Source organism: Kryptolebias marmoratus, linkage group LG21 (assembly GCF_001649575.2).
Source record: "Kryptolebias marmoratus isolate JLee-2015 linkage group LG21, ASM164957v2, whole genome shotgun sequence".
Taxonomy (NCBI): Eukaryota; Metazoa; Chordata; class Actinopteri; order Cyprinodontiformes; family Rivulidae; genus Kryptolebias; species Kryptolebias marmoratus.
Window position 1 is genome coordinate 22,341,397 of NC_051450.1, and position 23,431 is coordinate 22,364,827.

A 23,431-nucleotide genomic window follows, 5' to 3' on the forward strand; every position below is an offset into this window, starting at 1 on the left:
TCTTTATGGAACCTGCTTCCCCCACAGGTCTGCTGGACTCAAATTACACCAATAGAAACTGGTTCAGCGGAAGTGAAAAAACCAGTCCGGTGAGTTTTTTTTTTTTTTGTCTGTCCTGCAGCTCCCTGCTTGTTCGGTTTCCTTTTCACCAGCTGAAGGCAGCTAATTCCCAACAGCATGGCGGCTAACTGCGGCTGTTTCATGTTGTTGGTGGTCTTCACTTGTCTCTGGACCCTTTCAGACGGAGGTGAGTGAAACATTTACTGCAGTTCCACCTGGAGTTGGCACCCGTGTCAACAGAAAAAGGTGTTTCATCGGGTCGGAATGGTGCATTTTTATCAGGTTAAAACAAAGAAACCAGGAAACAACAAATGAAAAAAACAAATTTATCCTCTAAACTTACCCTCAAACTACTTCTTAAAAGCAGTTTTGATTATCTTAGCAGTGGACAGAGTCCAAACACGGTTCATTCATTAACTAAACTAGATAAGTAGCGAACAAGCAGGAGCTTTTACCTGGAATTTTGCCAAACTTGTCAGGATGCATTCCCTTGTTCTGATTAACAAAGACAGCGGCAGGTAGAGCTTATCTTATGCCCAAGTGTCACATGCTGTAGTTTTATAGTTTCTACATTTCCTTGTTTTTTAAACTTAAAGAGCAGCAACAAAACACATTTTAACGTCTTACTTTAACCCCACAGGTTGTACTTTTCTCTGCCTCTTTGAATTCAGATTCAGCTGAACTTATCTGTGTTTTTGTCACGAGGATGTGACGTATCGCTGTGTGTTTTCATTATTAACAGTCATGCACATTTATGGAAGCATATTTGTTCAGCTGCATGTTTATACCGGCTCTGATCCGGTTGTTGTGCTTTTATTCGAAGTAAAGCTTGACTGACTTCATGACTGGGAGTCTCCAGCCCTCACGAAGGTCATTTAAAGGTTTTGTACGTGAACATTTTTAGTTAAAGTTAGCTCCTTTAGAACGGAGGTTCCTAAAGTTGGGGTCATGAAAAGTGAAGTGAGTGATTACAGTAAAGAAAAGATGCAACAATAATAATTAATACAACTAGTATCATAGTAGTTAAGGTTGTGGCGTTGTCATGATGTTCTTCTTTATTAACAGAATTTGTACGATTAAAGTGGAAATATTTGGGGTCAAAAGCCTCCGCCGCTCTTATTTCACGGGTCAGAAGCTGAAAAGTTTGGGAACGGCTGCTTTAGACCATAAAAGTGTTTGTTTATTTGAAGAAAATCGGCAAAGAAACTTGTTCAGAAGTGGACCGAGTCATATTTAGCAAAAGACACGAACTCAGTGATTCTCGTTTTTCTCTTGTGTTGGCACCATCGTGATATACAATAACTAGAGAGAGGACAGGAAAACAGAAGCTGAAGCCAAGAAGACAAGCGCCCCCTGGTGGTTAGCTGCAGCATGGTTTTTAAGCTCCGCCCCTCCATGTAAACAAATGTCACAATAATGCTGTTGACTCATGAAGGAGCATAATTACAACATGACAAGTTTTTGCAATTTTTTCATTTCTGATGTATGTTTTGTTTGTTTCACAAGGTGTTTAAAAAAGTGATGAAATAATTCACACATCTTCATCAACGTGTCTTCATTTCATGTTGCAGAGACTAAGGTGTTCTGTGGTTTCAGTCAGGACTGTGTTCTACCCTGCGAGTTCCAGTCCGGCTCTGATCCACTCATCCACTGGGTCTACATGATGAAAGGAGAACCTCAGATCCACTCCTACTACGACAACCAAGACCAGCTGAGGAACCAGGACCGGCGCTTCAGAGGCAGAACGTCTCTGTTCAAGGATCAGATCTCCAGAGGAAACGCCTCCCTGCTGCTGAGAGGAGTGAAGGTTCAGGATCAGGGGAGATATCAGTGTTACACCAGAACCACCGGAGGAAACAAACAGTTATTTTTTATTCTAAAAGTAGAAGGTAGGGTGTGTTTGTTAAATGAGTATTTTTACAGACAGGTTTGTATTCAGGATCTTTATTTCAAATTCTCAGTAAGTTTTGTTTGTTTGCAGCTCCAGTCAGTGAGGTCAGCATCTCTCAGGAAGGAAACAGGATCACCTGCAGCTCAGAGGGGATCTACCCTGAACCTGAACTCACCTGGTCCACCAGCCCTCCATCCAACATGGAGCTCCAGGACAGACCCAGAGTCCAGCAGACTGAAGAGCAGCTTTACAGCATCAGCAGCTCTCTGATGGTTTCAGACAGAGATCCTGATCTGAGCTACAGCTGCACCGTCAGAACCCAGAGGAACCAGAGGAACCAGAGGACAGCAACTTTAAATAACCCAGGTAAGCAGCAGATCTTAGATCAGAATCTGGTCATTTAGAAGGTTTCAAGCTTTATGTATTTGTAAAAAAAGTTTTTATACTTGTTCCAATTTTGTATTGTATCATTTCAGCTTCAGTGGATGGGTCAGAAACTGAAGCAACAATCCCCTGCAGCTCCTCAGACGTTCCTGTCTCAAACTTCACCTGGAGGTTCAACCACAGTCAGATCATCCTGACAAAGACTGAGGGTGAAACCTCCTCCAGAGTGTCAGAGGAGTGGAGGAAACACGTGGAGGAGGTTTCAGAGTCCGGCAGCCTCACGTTAAAGGATTTAACCTCAGATCAGGAGGGACTTTACACGTGTGAAGCCAGAAACATGGAGGATACCATCATTTCTAACATCCTTCTGAGGATAAGACCTTCTAGATTCCTCCAAAGGCTGATTAAATGTAAGATGAACAGTTACAACTACTAAAACTAATCAGCTAGTTATTTATAATATATGTATGATTCTGCAGACGTCAAACTAAATGAAACAATACTGGGACACTTCAGTTATCTGCTATTTCTGTTTCAGGGAAATTAACTGAAACTGATCTTCGAATGATGACGATAGATGCTGCTCTGACTGTCTTGGTGCTCGTAATATTATCAGTAGTTGCTGCAGTACAATGCAGGAAAATACAGGTAAAACGATGCTCTGCCTTTACATTTAAATTAACATTATGCTGCTGTTCTTATACTAACTCAGACATTTTTCTTTTTAAGAAGACAACTAAAGCAGATGATGAAGAGTCGGTACCCCTCAAGCATACTCGGGTTCATGAAGACAATAGAGCAACTGAAAACATCTCATTGCTGACTTCATGTGAGCATCAAGAACATCAAGAGATCGATATATCAAATAAATACCTGAACAGTGAAGACCAGCTTGTTGCAGGTGAAGACTCCAATGATCCTCAGGTTCCTAAAGACCAAAAACCAGCTGAGAACATCTCATCGATGACTTTAGGAGAACCAGATCAAGACAATCAGGACGAAGATAATTTAAATGAAGTACTGACAAGTGAAGGGGGGCAGCTTGTTGCTGGTGAAGACTACAACAAAACTCAGACTCATGAAGATGAAAGACCAACTGAGAACTTCTCATTGTTGACTTCATGTGAGCCAGGTCAAGAACTTCGAGACAACGATAATGTCAATAAAAAACTGACCAGTGAAGAAGACCAACCTGCAGCTAATGAAGACTCCAATAATCCTCAGGTTCTTGAAGACCAAAAACCAGCAGAGAACATTACATCAATGACTTTAGGAGAACCACATCAAGACAATCAGGATGAAAATGAGCTAAATAATAAACTCAGCACTGAGGAGGAGCAGCCAGTTCCTGGTGAAGACTCCAATGATCCTCGGGTTCTTGAAGACCAAAACCATACTGAGAACATCACATCAATGACTTTAGGTGAATCAGATCAAGACTATAAGGACACAGATGATTTAAATGATAAACTGACCGCTGAAGAGGAGAAGGTTGTTGCTAGTGAAGACTCCAATGATCCTCAGGTTCCTGAAGGCCAAAGTCCAGCTGAGAACATCTCATTAATGACTTCAAATGAACCAGATCAAGACAAAGAGGAGAAAGATGATGTAAATGATAAACTGACCATTGAAGAGGAGCAGCTTGTTGTTGTTAAAGAGTCATATGATCCTCAGGTTCCTGAAGACCAAAGTCCAGCTGAGAACATCACAATGTTGACTTTAGGAGAATCAGATCAAGACAATCAGGACAAAGATGATGTAAATGAAATGACCAGTGAAGGGGAGCAGCCTCCTGCTGGTGAAGACTCCAATAATCCTCAGATTCCTGAAGACCAAAGTCCAGCTGAGAACATCTCATCAATGACTTCAAATGAACCAGATCAAGACAATCAGGACAAAGATGATGTAAATGATAAACTGACCATTGAAGAGGAGCAGCTTGTTGCTGGTGAAGACTCCAATGATCCTCAGGTTCTTGAAGACCAAAGTCCAGAAGAGAACATCTCATTGAAGACTTCAGGTGAACCAGATCAAGACAATCAAGACAAAAATGATTTAAATAACAAACTGAGCACTGAAGAAAAGCAACCAGTTGCTGGTGAAGACTCCAATGATCCTCAGTTTCTTGAAGACCAAAACTATGCAGAGAAAATCACAATGTTGACTTTAGGTGAATCAGATCAAGACTATAAGGACACAGATGATCTAAATAATAAACTAACCACAGAGGAAGAGCAACCAGTTGCTGGTGAAGACTCCAATTATCCTCAGGTTCCTAAAGACCAAAAACCAGCCAAGAACATCACATTGTTGACTTTAGGAGAACAATATCAAGACTATAAGGACACAGATGATCTGAATGATGAACTGACCACTGAACAGGAGCAACCAGTTGCTTGTGAAGAGTCCATTGATCATCAGGTTCTTGAAGACCAAAAACCTTCCGTGAACACTGCATTGATGACTTTAGGAGAACCAGATCAAGACTATAAGGACACAGATGATTTAAATGATAAACTGACCTTTGAAGAGGAGCAGGTTGTTGCTGGTGAAGAATCCAAAGATCCTCAGGTTCTTGAAGACCAAAGTCCAGAGGAGAACATCTCATCAATGACTTCAGGTGAACCAGATCAAGACAATCAAGACAAAAATGATCTAAATAACAAACAGAGCACTGTAGAAAAGCAACCAGTTGCTCGTAAAGACTCCAATGATCCTCAGATTCCTGAAGACCAAAACTATGGCGAGAACATCACAATGTTGACTTTAGGAGAATCAGATCAAGACAATCAGGACAAAGATGATGTAAATGAAATGACCAGTGAAGGGGAGCAGCCTCCTGCTGGTGAAGACTCCAATAATCCTCAGATTCCTGAAGACCAAAGTCCAGCTGAGAACATCTCATCAATGACTTCAAATGAACCAGATCAAGACAATCAAGACAAAAATGATTTAAATAACAAACTGAGCACTGAAGAAAAGCAACTAGTTGCTGGTGAAGACTCCAATGATCCTCAGGTTCTTGAAGACCAAAAACCTTCCGTGAACACTGCATTGATGACTTTAGGAGAACCAGATCAAGACAATCAAGACAAAAATGATTTAAATAACAAACTGAGCACTGAAGAAAAGCAACCAGTTGCTGGTGAAGACTCCAATGATCCTCAGGTTCTTGAAGACCAAAGTCCAGCTGAGAACATCTCATCGATGACTTTAGATCAACAGTTTAAAGACACAGATGATCCAAACAACAAACTGATGACTGAAGATCAATAATTATAATTAATGCATCATAAACATTTTTTTTCCACTTTTATTTCAAACAAGTAATCTGCACAAATTACAACAAAAAAAAATCCATTTGAATATAAAATAGATTTTTACTTTCATATAAAGTGTTTGTTTTTTTTGCACTGGCAGCAAGATTTTAACTTTTTATCCGTGTTTTTTGTGTTTTTGTTTTTTGTTACTGATTTCATTTCTGGTTTGCTGCTAAATAATTAACACAATGTTGTAAAAAAATGTGAAATTTCTTTCTGAAAAGTTCAGATTTTAAAAACTGACGTTCAGAAAAACATAAATCCTGATGTTGTTCTTGAAAACTGTCAGCGCTAAATATAAATGAAGGTTTTATGTTTCATTTTTCAAGCAAAGGAAAATTTTGTTTTTTATACTTTTATATGTTTATGTGTTTTCCGTCCAGCAGGGGGTGCTGTTCTCTCAGTTTAAAAACAAATGTAACTTTAAAACTTTGATAAAATGAACTTTTTACTGTTTGAAACTTGTTTTTTGTTAAATAAAGAAATCAGAACAGGATCCTGTCCTGAAACCGGGAAACCTTAGGCTCTGTTTGTATTTTCTCTGAAGGTTTAAGGTTAAACTTTATTGTTCTCGTTAGATAAACAACACGTTTGCGGTTACATGTTGGTGTTTTAAAGGCAAACGGAATAAAAGGACTTCTTGTTCTAACTTCACCTGATGGAAGCAGAACGAAATCTTTCCTCAACGAATAAACAAATTAAAAAGAAAGAGGAAGTGTAAAAAGAACAAATGTTTGTATCAGATAAAGGCAAAACAAAATATATCTATTTCTATTTCTCCTCTGTGTACACTGAGACATCATTTATTATTATCTTACTGTTGCATGAACTTCTGGTATTATATATGCACCTCCTACTTTCTCTGTTGATGTTTTTAATGCCTGTATGACCAAGAGGTAAACCAGACAAAGTTTCTGTCATCTCTTGGCTACAAACAGAAGAGTTTTGGAGTTTTAGTGATAATATTGTTTAACTCTAAAGGGCCCAGAGAGACGCTCAAACAGAACAATGGGACAATCATGATAAGACATTTATATAATATTCAAAAGTCTGTGGGGGGCAATAGAAGTTGGGATGGAAGTCGTAAAGAAGAATTGATTAGAATTGGTCATACAGGCCTTAATAGTTCTTTATTTCGAATAGGGAAACATGAAACTGATGCTCCTAATTATTGTGATCAGATGGAAACAATGAATATTCAAATGAACGTCAGCATTTAAAGTCGGTTTTAAATAGAGAGAAAAAAGCATTTTCTTTAATCAATTTATTAGGAGACGAATCAAAAAATGTAAGAAGTCAATTAATTAGATTTTTTTAAAAATACCAGGTTGTTTTACCGTATTTAAAATATGCATGTGTATATGTGTATGCGTACACATGCAAATAATTGTGTGTGTGTGTGTGTGTGTGTGTGTATGCACATTTACTCACACCATTGAGGTGTGTAAATTGAGAAGTTCCCTCTGATTATCTCTGACAGCCACACTCCAGTTCGGTATAGGTGGCGGTAAATACACGCTAAGTCGGTTTGCCTTCCGCCAATAAAAATCAAAAGAAGAAGAGACCATAGACATAATATATACATACATAGACATAAATACCTGTCTGTGTATATGTATACATGTCTGTAGAAAAGACGCTCAAACAGGCTGCGCGCGCACCCGCCGGTCCGAGGCTGGAGCGTCTTCAGTCACGTGATTTCAGGTAAACTGAAGCAGGAGTTCATTTAAAATGTACCTTCCTGCTCGGAGCGGGATTTAAAGCCTCGGTTTAATTAGAGTTAGTTCAGTCATGATTAAAGTCAAAAGTTTTATGTTTCTGCTGCTCCTGATTTCTTTTTTTTGGACTTTTTCAAAAGGAGGTGAGTGAAACTTTTACTGAAACTTCAACTTCTGACTGACCTGTTGTTGATTTGAACCAAAACCTGCAAATCCAAGAGGAAACAGAGTTTAATGCAGGCTGAAAAAAAAAACAACAACAAAATAAACATCTGTCATCTCCTGTTCGTATAAAATTTCCCAAAATAAAGTCCAAAAGTCGAACAACTTTAAAAGTGAAACCAAAACCAGTGCAATAAAAACTGCGTCAGTTTTTGACCACCGCCCATCCCATCCGGGTATTCTGGTTATAAGTTATTGCATTTATACATTCTGGCAACATACAGAGCTGTTCTGGTGTTTGTTTCTGGTTGTTCCAGATAAAGTGGCTGAAAGATGAGGAATTTCAGGCAGGGCTGCAGCCTGCAGATGGTCATGTGCTGAAGGATTTTACAGTCTTTATAAAAAAAAGCACTTTATTATTGCAGCATATTTTAGCCTCTAACACATTTTTACCTTTAAATAATCAAACAAAAGATCTGAAACTAGAAACTAGCATCAACTAACCCACCTAAATCACAGAATGCCTCTGATTTAAAACCTGCCACAGAAACCGCTTTACAGTTTCATTAGAATCACAACCCAGTGGTATTTTTGCACACATTTATTAAGTGCAAACAGCAACTACTAAAACAGCTCATTCATCATAAAACTGAAATGCAAAATAAATAAAACCTCTCAGAGCACGAAACAGTGGAGTGCAGTAAATGTTTAAAACTACAAATAAATTCAGTATATGTTGTTGATCTGTTCAATGATGACATTTCTTCTCTGCATACATGTGAGACACACACAGGTGGAGCAGCAGGCAGCTGTTTAAACATCTGGGGAGCGGTTGGGGATTCGGTGTCCGTGACATTTGGGCATCGAACCTGTGACCTTCTGGTTCCAACATGGCTGCCCTGAATAAAGTCTTTTCTGTCAATTCTTGGCATTTTAAGAGATTTTTTTGAATTATTGATAGCACAGAAGGCAAAGTTATATCTGAACATGTGTCAAAGTAAAGGCCTGCGGGCCAGATCCGGCCCTTGGTAACATTTTTTTTGGCCCCCAAGATAACATTTAAATTTATTCAGCTCTGGCCCTCCGGTCTGTGACAGATCGAGTGGCTGTCGCTTCTCATTTTGCTTAAAAAACCTGTGATAGTTCGAAGTCAAGAAGATAAGTTTATAATATAAATATTTTCTCAGTAATCTTTGATTTTAAAGGGCAGCAGAGAAGATCAGACTCCTGTTGATTAACGATAACAGATATCTGACTTGAGTTAAATGCATCAGAGTAACAGCGAGTCTGCTTTAATATATGTTTACTTTTTCTGTATTTTCTTCTTGTTTCAAAGTGAAATGTTAGTAGCTGTGTGTTTGTTTGTTTTTGTATGATTTTTTAGCTGTGGAGAGTTGATACAAACTCTCTTAATTTGATATAAACAGAATTTTGATTGAGTCTTTTTCTATCTTGCAGACACTGAGGTGACCTGTGTTTTCAGCAGCAGCTGTATTTTACCCTGTCAGTTCCAGGTCGACTCTGATCCAGTCATCCACTGGATTTACATAAGTACAAAAGAACATTTTATCTACTCCTACTATGATCACCAAGACCAGCTTGAAGACCAGGACCAGCTCTTCAGAGGCAGAACATCTCTGTTCAAGGATCAGATCTCCAGAGGAAACGCCTCCCTGCTGCTGAGAGGAGTGAAGGTTCAGGATGAAGGAAGATACCAGTGTTCCACCAGCAGCACTGAAGGAGATAAAGAATCATTTATTAACGTTAAAATAGAAGGTAGGATGTCTTTAAATTGTTGTTGTCTGGTTGTTTTTCTGCTGCAGCTCCTGATAAAGTTGCATGTTTTTGTTTGCAGCTCCAGTCAGTGAGGTCAGCATCTCTCAGGAAGGAAACAGGATCACCTGCAGCTCAGAGGGGATCTACCCTGAACCTGAACTCACCTGGTCCACCAGCCCTCCATCCAACATGGAGCTCCAGAACAGAACCAGAGTCCAGCAGACTGAAGAGCAGCTTTACAGCATCAGCAGCTCTCTGATGGTTTCAGACAGAGATCCTGATCTGATCTACAGCTGCACCGTCAGAACCCAGAGGAACCTGAAGACAGCGACTCTTATCAAACCAAGTAAGCAGCAGGAGTGAACATGATATAAATATACACATGTGTTATTTCCATTTCATTACACTTTTGACTTTCACTCATTTAAACACCAAAGTTTTTCAACAAATGCATCTAAAAAAGTTTTTAACACATTTTTATTTTCCCTCACAGACCTGTGCAGCATTAACCCTCTGGGAGTCCAGGATAAAATTGGACATTTGTGGTTTACTGTTTAATTTTACATTTATATTCACCCTAAAAATGGTTAACCTGCCATGATTGGAGTCATTGTTTTCAGGACAACCTGCAAAGTGTGAATTTCAAGTCATTTATTACTTTTGACCAATTGTATTAACACAACAGACCTAAAATCACACAAAGAAACATAATGTGATTAAAAAATTTTTTGTTATATTTACTGTGAAAACCACAAACATTCATAACAAAACATTTGTTCAACAATAAGCAGTAATATTCATGAACACATGAAATGATTTAGAAAACAACAAAGTTATAAACACTATTTAACTTTTGCGCCTCTTTCTTCTTCTTCCTGTGGATATTTTGGCCCTTGACTAATAACTTTTGGGCCTCAGTCAGATTGGAGATTGTTTTTTCATTCAGTGGGGTTGGGGGTGACATCGGATGGAGGATAGGAGAGTTTTCTCCCAGAAACTCTCCATCTTTGCTGCTGCCTCTCGCTGTAACACACTTATGATGATGATACGATGATGATTCTCAGAAAAAGATGTGGCATGAATTATTTATCATGACCCCGATTTTACGTGGCCTATGGACAGAATTTAAATACTGGTGTAAAGTTTGAAGTCTGTACTTTTGACACAAATTGAAACAGAGTCTCATCTTTCCCACTAGAGTGATTTCAATCGGTCACGTGACTAGGACGTGCCAGTGTGTTGATCGACCCCAGAACGCTAATTCTAACCGGGTACCCCCACTTTCCTCAGACACAAACTGCTCTTCACAGCTATTAGACCAAATCCTGGTTCAAAGTGATCTTCCTGATCCATCTGTTCTTCTTGTCCCTCTTGGAACAATTTATCTCTGGACACACATCATGTTATTTATAAGGACGTCCTTCCAAATGAGTGGGGGTTCCTTAATGCTACACTTGAGAGCTTTCACAGTAAATTATAAACTCAGTATTTCAGCTGTTTATACAATACTGGTTTCCTTTGATTTTTATAATTTTGTGTTGTATCATTTCAGCTTCAATCAATCGGTCAAAACCCAAAACAATCCCCTGCAGCTCCTCAGACGTTCCTGTCTCAAACTTCACCTGGAGGTTCAACCACAGTCAGATCATCCTGACAAAGACTGAGGGTGAAACCTCCTCCAGAGTGTCAGAGGAGTGGAGGAAACACGTGGAGGAGGTTTCAGAGTCCGGCAGCCTCACGTTAAAGGATTTATCTTCAACACATGAAGGAGTTTACACGTGTGAAGCCAGAAACAAGGAGGAGACCAAAAACACTGACACAAAAGTGATAACACCTGAAGGTAAAATAACAAGTTAGAACTCCTAAAACTATTTAACAAGAAACCGTTGATTATTATATCTGTAGAAGTTTGTAGATATTAAATGTTAGATAAGAAATTATCTGAGTCACTTCAGTTATTTATTTCTTCTGTTTCAGTGGATCCAGGTAAAGTGGTGTTTGTTGTGACTAGAGTGTTCATCTTTCTGGTTATTGTTGTTGGATTGGTCATTGTCTTCAGAAAGGTAAAATTATTCTCTGTCCTCATCTTTTGTTAGATATTATGTTTGTTCTTTTTGTTGATGTTTGTCTCCTAACTCACATTTTTCTTTTTTAAAATCCTAAACCTGCTGTGTTTCATGAAGTTTCTCCGAGTAAGTAAATCTCTTGTATTAAGTTGTACAGCTGCTCTGTGTGAACTACAGTATTATGTTTGTTCTTTGTGTTGATGTTTGTCTCCTAACTCATATTTTTCTTTTTTAAAATCCTAAACCTGCTGTGTTTCATGAAGAGACCTCGAGTAAGTAAATCTCTTGTATTAAGTTGAACAGCTGCTCTGTGTGAACTACAGTGTTATTTTTGTTTTTTGTGTTGATGTTTGTCTCCTAACTCACATTTTTTCTTTTAGGTTGAAGCCAGAACCAGAACCAGATCCAAAGGAGACAGAGCACCTCAGTAAGTAAATCTCCTCTTCTGAAAATGTCCTGCTGCTCTGTGTGAACTGCAGTAAAATCAGTGTTACAAAGTGTTTTATTACAGTAACATCTCATTTGTCCAACACGGATCAGTCTGACTCTGGTGGTGAAGCCTCTGATGGCAGCAGTTTGAGCCTCGAGTCTTTTTGGGTTTGATGTAACAAACTCTGATCACAAAGAGTACACATGTATAAAAAACTTCAGATACATCAATAATGAACTGACAGTGAAACGTGCGCAGCCTCATGCATACTTTATAGCTGATGTCTGCAGGTTTCTACAGGTTTTGGTCTGTTGGTCTGATGGGAGACACACCTGAGCTGAAAGTTAGTTTTTATTATTGGAGGGTCTGATTGAGCTCCATCACCATGGTAACAGATTGGTTAACTGCCAGTAAGAAGCTCAACTCGTCCACTGATTCTGTTCCTAATAACATCCCAGATACAACATCAGACTGTAACAACATTCATAAAGTTTGTGTTGACAGTGATGTTTTCTGACCTCAGATCTTTTACTTGTTGCATTGAAAAGAAGGAAATGTCAAACAGAGCTCAAACCAGTCAATAAATCTTCAAAAATCCCAAATTCACTGCTGCTCTAAATGAACCACAGCTAAAGTAAAACTATTTCTCAAGGTTAAATCCAATATCTGATATTCAATCCATTATTTTTTCACAAAAGGTCTACTGAATCTGAAATTAAAATGTTAAAAAATGCATATTTTTAAATGTTTTTGAGTAACGGTTTTGAATAATCACTTAAATTCATTAAAGAAAAAAAAACAGAATCACTTTTAATTAATAATAATAATAATTTTGGAATTAAAGTGAATCTGATTAATTTCTGCAGGTCTTTAGCTCCACTGAATCCTGGTGGTGATGATCCAGAGGTCCAGCAGAGTCCAGATCTGAATGAAACTTAATCAGGAGTCTGTGGAGAAAAGTTTCATTAAGTAATTTAGATATATTAGTTATTTGGTTATTCAAGTTCCATTGTGGAGTCTGCAGAAACAAACTGAGAATCAAAGATTAAATGTTTTTTATACCTAAAGACAAGATCAGATTGTCTTTGCATGCTTTGATTTTGTTGTTTTCATTGTTTCTTTGCTTTTTATGAAACTTTTAAATGTTTCAATCATGAAACCAGAAAAAAGACCAGAATTAGGTTGGAAGCAGCTTAACTGCAGATGAATAAATTTTAATCTGCAGGAATTCCTCTAATGATCAGTTTATTAAAGTCAAACTTTGTTTCCAAACTGAGGTCATACATAAAGCTATCTACAACAGATAATATGTTAATAATTGTTTATAACTTTTCACATAACCACTAGTATTAAAACTATTCTCCTAGTCCCATGTGTCTGGTAACAGCTTAACCTTATACGTTAGATAAGATAATGTGAACTTATAATATGATAAAGTTACTCGGGTCCAAAAGTCTCAAATCAAACTCTGAAGGAAAATCCTTTATTTGTGAGGCAAAGGTTTATCTGGAGGGAAATGGCTGCAGACACAACAACGGCTGTATTTTTTAAAAAGAATAAGAGTTTTTAATGTTTCATCTGAAATGATGATGTTGTTTTACAAAGTTTTATTGAATCTGTTTTATTGTTTTGTATTACTGCACGGTACGGCAATCTGTCTCTGGCCAGCATAACGAGGGTGGGTGATCTAATTAAAGTGGCTGCTAAGATTTCCAGCTTGTGGACTTTTATAACAGACAGGTGCTCAGAAAGGCACATTTGGTCATGTTATGTTCAGACCATCTTGTCTTTGGAGGTTTCCTGCTGCTTCCCTCTGGTCGTTGGTATAAAATGCCTGCTGTGAAGACGAAGAGACACAAAGTTTCCTTCATAGCATCGGTTATTGCTTTGCTCAAAATTAAATTTTTGTTGTAAATGCTACTGTATAATGCACTTTTGTTGATGTTGAGTGGGTGATCTTGGGTTTTTTTGTGTACTATATGTGTTGTTTTGATATGTGGACATGCTGTAAACTAATTTCCCATTGGGGACAATAAAATTACCACATGAGGTTGATAAAATATTCCTGTAAGAGCCGATGCCCTGTTTGTGACTGGGACTACATGTCCTAATGAAGAGACGTGTCCCAACTCATGTCCATCTTTGGGTTTGCTGTTATTAGAGGTATCAGGTCGGGTCGGACCTGAAACACATCCTCCCTGTATGAGTGTAAAAGAGTTGGATAACTAATAATGTGGGATTTGATTGTTCCCCAGCTGTACCTGATGTCTGTTCAAACTGTGTTTGTCTCAATAAAATCCTGATTTGTAGTCATGAGTCTTTTCTTTGTTAAATGTTTTAATGAAATAAATCCTCTTCAACACTTCTCACATTAACAGAGGACTCCTTGTGGAAGTTTTACAAACTCAGCCTGAAACATCAGGAGGACAATCTGTCAAACAGTTCTGGAAACTGAAAATAAAAGTTGTGACTAAAAAACATCAAGACTGTAGATAAATACTCAAATGTGATTTTCTCCAAGAATTCTTTGCCATTTTGATGAGGAACATATTGCCAAAACGTCTCCACTCTGACCATTAAATGTCAGATCAGCCTCTTAAACTGTATAAGCAGTTGTGGACATTTGAATCTTTTTTTCCTTTTCTTTTACTAAAGTTATTATCTCAAACTTTAATTTCTACTTGTAAAAAATATTTGTACATATCTTTAAATTCTGACTAGTATGAATTTATTTTGACAAGGACAAATGCTATTTTATGAGCTCTAAAACAGTAAACAAAGATGGGGTTGTGATCTGATTATATGGTACAATTGCCTGCCATACTTGTGTGCCATAATTACGGATTATAACGTCACATTTCACCCTAGAGCAGTGGTCTCCAGTCCTGGTCCTCAGGGCCTCCATCCTGCAGGTTTTACTTGTTTCTCTGCTCCAACACACCTGATCTGAATCAATGGGTGATTAACAGGCTTCTGCAGAACATGAAGAGGTGATTTAACCTCTGAATCAGGTGTGTTGGAGCAGAGAAACAGGTAAAACCTGCAGGATGGAGGCCCTGAGGACCAGGATTGGACACCCCTGACCTAGAGGGAATGAGGGCATATTTATTAACATAAAAATAGATGGAAGGGTGTTTTTGTTAAAGTTTTGTTTTTACATATAGTTCTCTCAGGAAGGAAACAGTCCTTCTTGTCCCTCTTAAAACAAATTATCCCTGGACACACATCATGTTATTTATAAGGAGGTCCTTCCAAAAGAGTGGGGGTTCTTCAATGCTACACTTGTGAGCTTTTATGGTCAATTATAAACTGCAAAACACCTAAATGGAAGATAATAAGTTAGAACTCTTAAAATTATTTTACAAGAAACCATTGATTGTGATATCTGTAGAAGTCTATAGATGTTAAATATTAGAAAAGAAAATATCTGAGACTTTTCAGTTATTTATCTCTTCTGTTTCAGAGGTGAAAATCAATGTGGGGCTTGTTGCGTCTGGAGTGGTATTGTTGTCGATAATCGTGTTTGTTGGATGTACCTGTCTTTGGATTCAGGTAAAATGATTCTCTGTCTTAACCTTTTATTAGATATTTTGTTTGTTCTTTGTGCTGATGTTTGTCTCCTAACTCACATTTTTCTTTTTAAAAATCCCAAATCTGCTGTGTTTCATGAAGTATTGCTGAGTAAGTAAATCTCTTTATTAAGTTGTACAGCTGCTCTGTGTGAGCTCCAGTAAAATCAATGTTATAAATTTAAAACCATTTTATAACAGTGATGGCTAATTTGTATTCATAGTTACATTTCTATAACACAATACTGTGTGGAAAGGAGTGACATCTAGAGTTTTTGTTTTTTGGTTACAAACAGAAGCCTCCAATGATGTCCGTCTGCTTCCTGAAACCCAAACATCTGCTGAGGAAACGTCTTCATGAACTTAAAGAAATTCTCATCCAGAGGACAATAAAAGGAAACAAGAAGAGATGAAAATTAAATTAAATAAACTAACATGATTGTTATCTGGTATCAGAACAGGAAGGACCTTTGAGTTAGATTTTATTTTCTGGGTTGAAAATGTAAATATTTGAAGAGAAAATGTTAAACCTCCTCCTTCCCTCTTTTCTCTTAGTAATTACTACATCGGCTGTTTTAGTTAGCCCTGGTACCATTTAGAAATTTGGTACTGTTTAGTTTAGCTTTATCTTCCTGTACACTTAGTTTAGTTCTGTACATTTAGTCATGTTTAGATCTGTTTAGTTTAGCTTAGCTTATTTAGACAATTAGTTATCATTGTATCTTGTACCTGTCTGTAATTTTGATTCATTATCATGTTCTGTAACTTTGTCTGTAATTTTGTTCTTGTGTTGTAAAGCACTTTGAGTTGCTAAAAAGTCCTATATAAATAAATGTACCTACCTACCTACCTACTCTTCACCCTTCACAGTTTAAGGTTGAGGTGGGTGTGGAGGTGCCCGTTTCTCTGATTTATTATCAGACCAGACTTTTTTCACGAGACGCAACCGAGAGAGAAAAAGGGCCACAGATTTGTGGACAAAAATGGAATAAAATAAATATTAAGCAACATATAGCCCATCTTTTCTTCTTTTTTGTTAACAGAAAATGTAACATTTGTGTAATTACTGATTGAGGAAATGAATGTTTGCCTCACTGAACTTTATGCCTCTGATGGGAGACGCTTCATTCGTCATCAGTCATGTGATTTCAGGGAGGACGAAGCAGGGGTTCATTTATAGTTGACCTTCTTGCTTGGAGCGGGGTTTCGGTTTGTTTGGTCTGTCACTTATTAGAGTTAGTTCAGTCATGATTAAAGTTAAATGTTTCTGCTGCTCTTGACTTCTCTTCTCATCGGTGACCCACCCGATGACGCGTCCTGGCAAGGGAAAACTGAATTCAAAAGTGTCATTCATCATAAGGGGTCTTTGGGCTACACTTTGTCTGATCCCTCACCTAAGACCTGTTTGCCATGGATGACCGTACCAGAAGCACGAAGCCCCTGACAACATAGCTCCTAGGATCGTTGGGACACTGAAGCCCCTCCACTACAATAAGGTGGTGGCCCAGGGAGGGGATATGTAAATATGTATTTTTTATATAAGCCCAGTGACCAGAATTTCTGAGTCAGAGCAGGGATGTGCGGTCAGGGGAGGCAGGTGAGGCAGAGCCTCCCCTGTCATCATGACAAGAAAAAAAAAAAGATAACATAAAATGAATATTAATATTTGTCCACTTATCTTTATGTATGAGTAATTTTCGAACATTTTTATGGTATAAATCGCATTTTTATAGTCAAAATCGCTGAAATTGCATATTTCCTGTTCAAATATGAGGGTGAAATGCGAAGTGCGGCAGCAACGAGCCGAGCCTCACCTCTGATTGCGCAATCCATCACAAACTGGGTTGATACATGCAATTGGCCCCTGCCTGTTGCCGTACCGCTGCATGTCGCCAATATAATGGTTTATATACCCTGATTTTCCACAGTCTGGCTAATGTCTTTAACCATTTACGTTTATTGTTTGTTAGTGACATATTTAGTTTTGCTGAGGGGACATAAAACCGCGGTGAAAAGGCGAAGGGAGAGGCAGGCAGTACTCTGCCGCACTGAAGGGGGCGCACGTGAGCCAACGGGAGCTTGTTGCTGCTGTCCTTTCACGCAGAGGCCAGTGACAGTCACGTGCACTGCTGCCAGCCTTAAGTTTTGTTTTGCTCCATCAGACTGCCAAAACGGTAATTGTAACGTTTTTTCTTATCTTATCTTTAATATTACTGTGTGCGCGTGTGAGTGAGTGAGTGAGAGACAGAGAGAGAGAGTGTGTGTGTGAAGAACGCTGATGAGATATGAAATAACCAGTAGCTAATTGAATAAGCTACCCTTTTGGATTTATATATCTGTAAATCTGACTCTCAGTGCCTCACCAACCATGAACCTCACCGCACTTCACTGAGTCAGAGTGTCCATCATGCAGCTGATGGAGCTTTTACATTTTATCAATAAGCAGAGGCTTTTGTCAAAAATAACTTATTTTACTTTACTCAGGTCCAGACAGGTTTGAGGTGGACTGTAATGAAAGTGAAAGATAAAACACAGTTTGTGTTGTTTTTGGAACAATAGGCGAGAATAAAAACAGAGCAGAGGTTTCAATGGGAACACATGATTTCACACAAAGAAGATGCCTGTACATTATGTAGGATAACAGCTGAACCAAACAGACCAGACGGACCAGTTCCTGTTTTAAAACATCCTGCTCAGTTTTTTCTGAGGACAGATGGTGGTGAACACCAGCAGAGATCAGATGAGGATGGTGCTGATCAAGTGTTTCATGTTTTTGGTGGTTCTGACTTTTCTGTGGACTTTTTCAAGAGCAGGTGAGTGAAACTTTTATTATATCCTCAGTTTTTTAAATTTTTTTATCCTGATGTCAACTTTAAAGGAGTCAAGTTTTCTCTGAAATTATGGTACAAGTACCACTGGTGGTACAGAGAAGAAGTTTTAGTATCAACTGTACAGTAAAAGTACAGAAGAGGATATTTTAAAAACCTGTGGAAACTGGTTAATGATGTGGTTACCATAGCAACAGCAGTAAACTTGTTAAAGCAGTGGGTAGTGATGTGCAGATCAGTCCAGATAACAGTATTATTGGATCGATAGTAGGATGATGGCATTTTTACAGCACATTGTTCTCATTCCATTAAAATTAATAATCAAAGATAAAAAAAAGGACTTGGATCTCTTTGGCATTTTCTGTGAGTCAAACAGGAACACCAACCAGGCAGGAAATAACAAATACAGATAGTGTGGGGGGGAAATGGTTCAATGTGTTTGTTGGATAAAATATTCATGAAAATAATGCACACGGACCAGCAGCAGATCGAGTTGAGACTTTTTACCTGTGCAAGGGGTCCAAACATCACAGACAGAGTACATGCTCCTTACAATACCAAACGAGTGTTTTTATACATCGCTCACAGACATACTAGTTTCATTTCTGTGCCAGCTGTCCTGTGTGTGGAAATATGGAGCTAAAACAGTCTCATAATTCACAAATGCACGAATGTCAGTGACCCGACGGCCTTGGCAGAGGTTTGCACCCTCCGAGTGCTTTGAGTGTTTTTAAACTTTTAGGATAAAGAACCGAAAGCAAAACTAAGTTAAATGAACCAAAAAAGAAAGTCAAACAAAAGTAAAGTCAATACAGAAAGATAGAAATAGAACAAACAATAACTAAAGTCAGATGATGTCATGTCATGAGCAAATATTTGCACAGTAATCTGTCAACAGCAGGCATCTCTTGAATGTTATCTTCTCTGATATAAAGTGTGAATACTCAGGACTTTTGCATTTTTTATTTTATGTTTCAGATACTGAGGTGTTCTGTGTTTTTGGTGAGAGCTGCATTTTACCCTGTCAGTTCCATGCCAGCTCTGATCCAGTCATCCACTGGATTTACATGACAACAGGAGATCTGTGGGTCTACTCCTACTATGACAGCCGAGTCCAGCTGGGACACCAGGACCAGCGTTTCAATGGAAGAACATCTCTGTTTGAGGATCAGATCTCCAGAGGAAACGCCTCCCTGCTGCTGAGAGGAGTGAAGGTTCAGGATCAGGGAAGATACCAGTGTTACACCAGCACCACTATGGGGGATAAAGAATCATTTATTAACGTTAAAACAGAAGGTAGGATGTGTTTGTTAAAGAATCATTTAATGAGTAGTTTTAGTGATTCTGCTTCATGTTGAGAGGAGATGAGTGTGTCTGGTTTAGCAACCTCAGGGTCTCGTCTCTGCTTCTTATGGATGATGCGGTTCTGTTGGCATCTTCAGTCTATGACTTTCAGCATGCACTGGGACGGTTTACAGCCGAGTGTAAAACAGCTGGAATGAGAGTCAGCTTCTCTAGGTTCAAGGCCATGGTTCTCAACCAGAAATGGGTGGAATGCTTCCTCCGGATCAAGAATGAGTCCCTGCCTCACATGGAGGAGTTCAAGTATCTGGGAGTCTTGTTCATGAGTGATGGTAGGATGGAGCTGGAGATAGATCGATGGATTGGGGCATCGCCTACAGTAATGAGGACACTATTTTGGTCGATTTGTGGTGGAGAAAGAGTTGATTCAAAAGGCAAAACTCTTAATTTACTGGTCTATCTACGTTCCAACCCTCACCAATGGTCATGTGGTTTGGATCATGATGGAAAATGAGATCCAGAAAGGATAGTTTGAGCATTTGATTATGACGCCTCTCTTTGAAGGTTTGTTATGCATGTTCCACTGAGAAGAGACCTTGGGGCAGACCCAGACCTCGCTGGAGGGATTATTTATTCTCTCTGGCCTGGAAATGCCTTGGGATCCCCCAGGAAGAGCTGGAGACTGTCGCTGGGAAGAGGGATGTCTGGGGTTTTCCTGGACCTGTTGCTTCCATGACCTGATCGCGGATAAGCAGTAGAAGATGGATAGATAGACAGATGCTTCATGTTGCTGTTTAGTTTTGATCTTCTTGATAAATTATGTTTGTTTGTTTGTTTGCAGCTCCAGTCAGTGAGGTCAGCATCTCTCAGGAAGGAAACAGGATCACCTGCAGCTCAGAGGGGATCTACCCTGAACCTGAACTCACCTGGTCCACCAGCCCTCCATCCAACATGGAGCTCCAGGACAGACCCAGAGTCCAGCAGACTGAAGAGCAGCTTTACAGCATCAGCAGCTCTCTGATGGTTTCAGACAGAGATCCTGATCTGATCTACAGCTGCACCGTCAGAACCCAGAGGAACCAGAGGAACCAGAGGAGAGCGACTTTAAAACCCGTCGAAACTCGAAAGAACAAAACCCCAGCTCCTAAAAAAAACCCAGGTAAGATGGCAACAACTTCTAGTTTAAAGTAAAAACTCTGGTATTTGTGTTAAACCCCAAATATCACTTTGAGAGTGAAATATAAAATTAACTGTTTGACTTCATGTTTTTGTATATTTTCACTTCAAAACAGTAAAAAATGCAAAGTACTGCTGAATTTTGTTGTGTTTTCAACAATGACAGTAATTAATCTCATCTAATCTGAATTAAACATGTAAGAATAAATACAAAACAAGCGTACCACCAACGGTAGGTAATACACCTATCAGAGCATTATAATAAAAACCCAAAGCATGAATCCCTTCACACAACAATCCTGAACACATCTGTCTGGAGTTGGAGCACAGACAAGTGAAAACTGTTATGATTGTACATCTGACTTTCTTTTCTTTTTGTTTTAGATATATTCCGTGAAAAATGTATTGGTATATTCTTGGGAGTAATTGTTGCTACAATAATCTTCATGCTCTTGTTCATATGCGTGATCAGGTGTTCAGGTAAAACGACACTCTGCCCTCAACTTTAAAATGTATTTTAAATCTGTTGTTTGTGTTGATGATGATGTCTGAACTGTAATATTTTTCAGCTCACTGTGAAGAGAACAGACTATTCAAGATTAGGTGAATCTTCAAGACCTCCCTGCTGTTCTGCATAAACTGATAAACTACACATCATATTAAAATGTTTAATGAACATATATACAGTTAAGATAGTTTTGGATATTAAAGGAATATTACACTAAGATGTCTTTAGTTATGCAAATCCAGGCTGGTGTTTACTTCAATGTAATGTGTTTCTAACTGAGGAAAAATATATTTAAATGTTAAATGTGTGAGCAAGTGTAAAATGATCAAAAGGAGATTAAAAAAACACATTTAATCAGATAAAAAAAAAACTTTCAATCTGTAGAAGTTTAAGCACTTTCTGAAGAAAATAAATAATCTTTTCTTTGGATTTTAATTCTTTATTGTTATTATTCTGTTGCAGAAACTCTGTGGAATTAAAACCTCTTAAAGCCTCAAGAAAAGGCATTTTAAAGGGATCATAATCAGTAGTATTTTTTTAATGATTTGAATAATTTATTTATGTATTTATTAACTTTGTGATGTTATAAAAGAGTGCCATGTGTGTGTGAAGTATCCCCTCTGTCCAAGGCAGACAAATAAAGAGACTTTGACTTTAAGTTTTGAGTAAAAAGTTTTCTGTAAACGAGTTCCCAGAGATATTTGACTGATGAGTCTTTAACAGGAGAAGAACTGAAGACTTTGGTTCATGAAGAAGTGCAAACATGTTGTTTTATCTCCTGATAATCCATTTTATGGTCACTCTTTTGTTTTACAGCTTCTAAAATGATGATTATAAAGTTGAGCCAAAGAAACTGATGTTGATCTCAATGTGGTTCTACAAAAAACTAAATAAAGTCAATTTATTGACTGTTATTCTTTGCATGATAGATTTTAGGACAATTTTTTAATCATTTTCAGTAATGATGCACTGAGTGGATAAAACTATGAGGGAAACACTGACAGCTGCTGGCCTCACCTCAACATTACAACATTTAAGATTCTTTATTTGTCATGTGTGTAATTATAAAACACCCCTTCATCTGCAAAGTACAACACAATGATTAATTTTTAGGGATTTGGTGCTGTCCCATTAGCTGTTGCCACTAAAAATCCACAAATAAACCATAAAATTGAACATATTCCACGAGTAAAACACACTGCACTTTTATAATTTCAAGGTTTTTTATTACATGGGCGAGTGTGTCTGCTTATTAGGATTAAAAGAAAAGTCTGATTGCTTTTAATAAAGAACTGAGTTATACTTCCGGTGTAGTATCTGTCTTTTTTTTACTTTTTCTGCTGACATGGGATTAAAAAACGATGTCAACGCTTCAGTTTGCCACCAGGTGTCGCTGTTCTTAGTCAGACTGAATTTTCTAATCTTTTTCAGCACCATTAGAAGGAGAACCTGAGATGTTCATGAGGCTTCACCTGACTATGGCTTCCATAAAAGTAATCGGGAGGAGTCACTGACGATTCCTACCAACTCTCCACAAACAGACCTGCCCTCCTCTGGCTCTGATTGGCTCAGCTCTTTAAGGTTTTACCTGATGACAAGAACCTTAGACCGCCATGAGTAAATCCAACCGTGTTTCCAGTTTTACACCTGAGCTTTCCTGTGTCAGATACCTACAACCCCTGCCTTATACTGAATAAAACTGGGACATAATTGAAATAAAATGTGTTTTAGGAACACATCTGAACCCTGGAGAGGAAGCTCATTTCACCTGTTCTGATCCAGATTCTGTTTTTTTTTCAGTCATGACTCATCGAAGGTGAGGGTTGGAACGTAGACAGACCAGTAAATCCAGATATTTCCTTTTGGGCTTTGGAAATGGAGCAACTTTACCTGCTATAAAGTTTAACTCTGTTTGACACTGTGTGAAAAGATTTAAAGGATAAATCAGTCTGTGGCGCCCAAGCCATGGACAGTTTATATTAATTAATGTTTTACTGTTTGTCTTGTAAACTGTTTATTAAATTATTGCTTTAAATAAATCCTGTTTTTAGCAGTAGTTCAGTCTGACACACCTACAGATTCAGTGGAATGCAACCAGCTGATGAGCTGTTCCGATCACTCGTTCATTTCATCCATTTCAGTTTGGTGACGGCCGGCAGAACAATGATTGAGTTAAAGGACTTAAAGTTTTTGATTGTTGTGAATTTTCTGTGGACTTTCTCAAGAGGAGGTGAGTAAAAC

The 23,431-nt window shown here is 38.3% G+C and overlaps 3 protein-coding genes and 1 long non-coding RNA gene across 7 annotated transcripts in view; all 4 read left to right on the forward strand.

Moving 5' to 3' along the window:
- The window catches only part of LOC108228352 (HERV-H LTR-associating protein 2), a 96,257-nt gene that overhangs the window by 24,792 nt on the left and 48,034 nt on the right, over positions 1–23,431 (forward strand). The window lies entirely within an intron of this gene.
- LOC108251257 (CD276 antigen) overlaps positions 1–23,431 on the forward strand; it is a 45,960-nt gene that overhangs the window by 19,699 nt on the left and 2,830 nt on the right. Inside the window, exon 1 of one of the 2 annotated variants that reach the window (XM_017441490.3) lies at positions 23,227–23,420. The exons of the other annotated variant lie outside the window; for it this stretch is intronic. Within the exon in view, the coding sequence (XP_017296979.3) occupies positions 23,279–23,420 (142 nt within the window). The 5' untranslated portion in view covers positions 23,227–23,278. Of the gene's footprint in view, positions 1–23,226; positions 23,421–23,431 lie in introns of those variants that run through there. 2 annotated transcript variants of the gene reach the window in all.
- On the forward strand, positions 107–6,172 carry LOC112449959 (spore wall protein 2-like). Of its 3 annotated transcripts, none has more exons than XM_037973059.1 (6): positions 107–247; positions 1,632–1,949; positions 2,042–2,317; positions 2,428–2,745; positions 2,874–2,983; positions 3,065–6,172. In XM_037973059.1, exons 1-6 carry the CDS (start codon positions 178–180, stop codon positions 5,609–5,611), a joined length of 3,639 nt encoding a protein of 1,212 aa, XP_037828987.1. In that variant the 5' UTR covers positions 107–177; the 3' UTR covers positions 5,612–6,172. The 3 variants fall into 3 exon arrangements, with proteins under 3 accessions (XP_037828987.1, XP_024858692.2, XP_024858691.2); XM_025002924.2 differs by having other exon boundaries at positions 3,068–6,172; XM_025002923.2 differs by having other exon boundaries at positions 152–247; positions 1,657–1,949.
- Positions 14,997–15,974, forward strand: LOC112449961. The gene is made up of 3 exons (XR_003038511.2): positions 14,997–15,359; positions 15,480–15,488; positions 15,673–15,974. It is a non-coding gene; the product is annotated as an uncharacterized LOC112449961 (long non-coding RNA).

Excerpts from the sequence above, each read along its gene's own strand:
- LOC112449959 (XM_037973059.1), top strand. The coding sequence starts at position 178 with ATGGCGGCTAACTGCGGCTGTTTCATGTTGTTGGTGGTCTTCACTTGT. Across the intron at positions 248-1,631 it reads CTGGACCCTTTCAGACGGAG|AGACTAAGGTGTTCTGTGGT; the intron begins GTGAGTGAAACA and ends TTCATGTTGCAG. Across the intron at positions 2,746-2,873 it reads CCTCCAAAGGCTGATTAAAT|GGAAATTAACTGAAACTGAT; the intron begins GTAAGATGAACA and ends TTTCTGTTTCAG.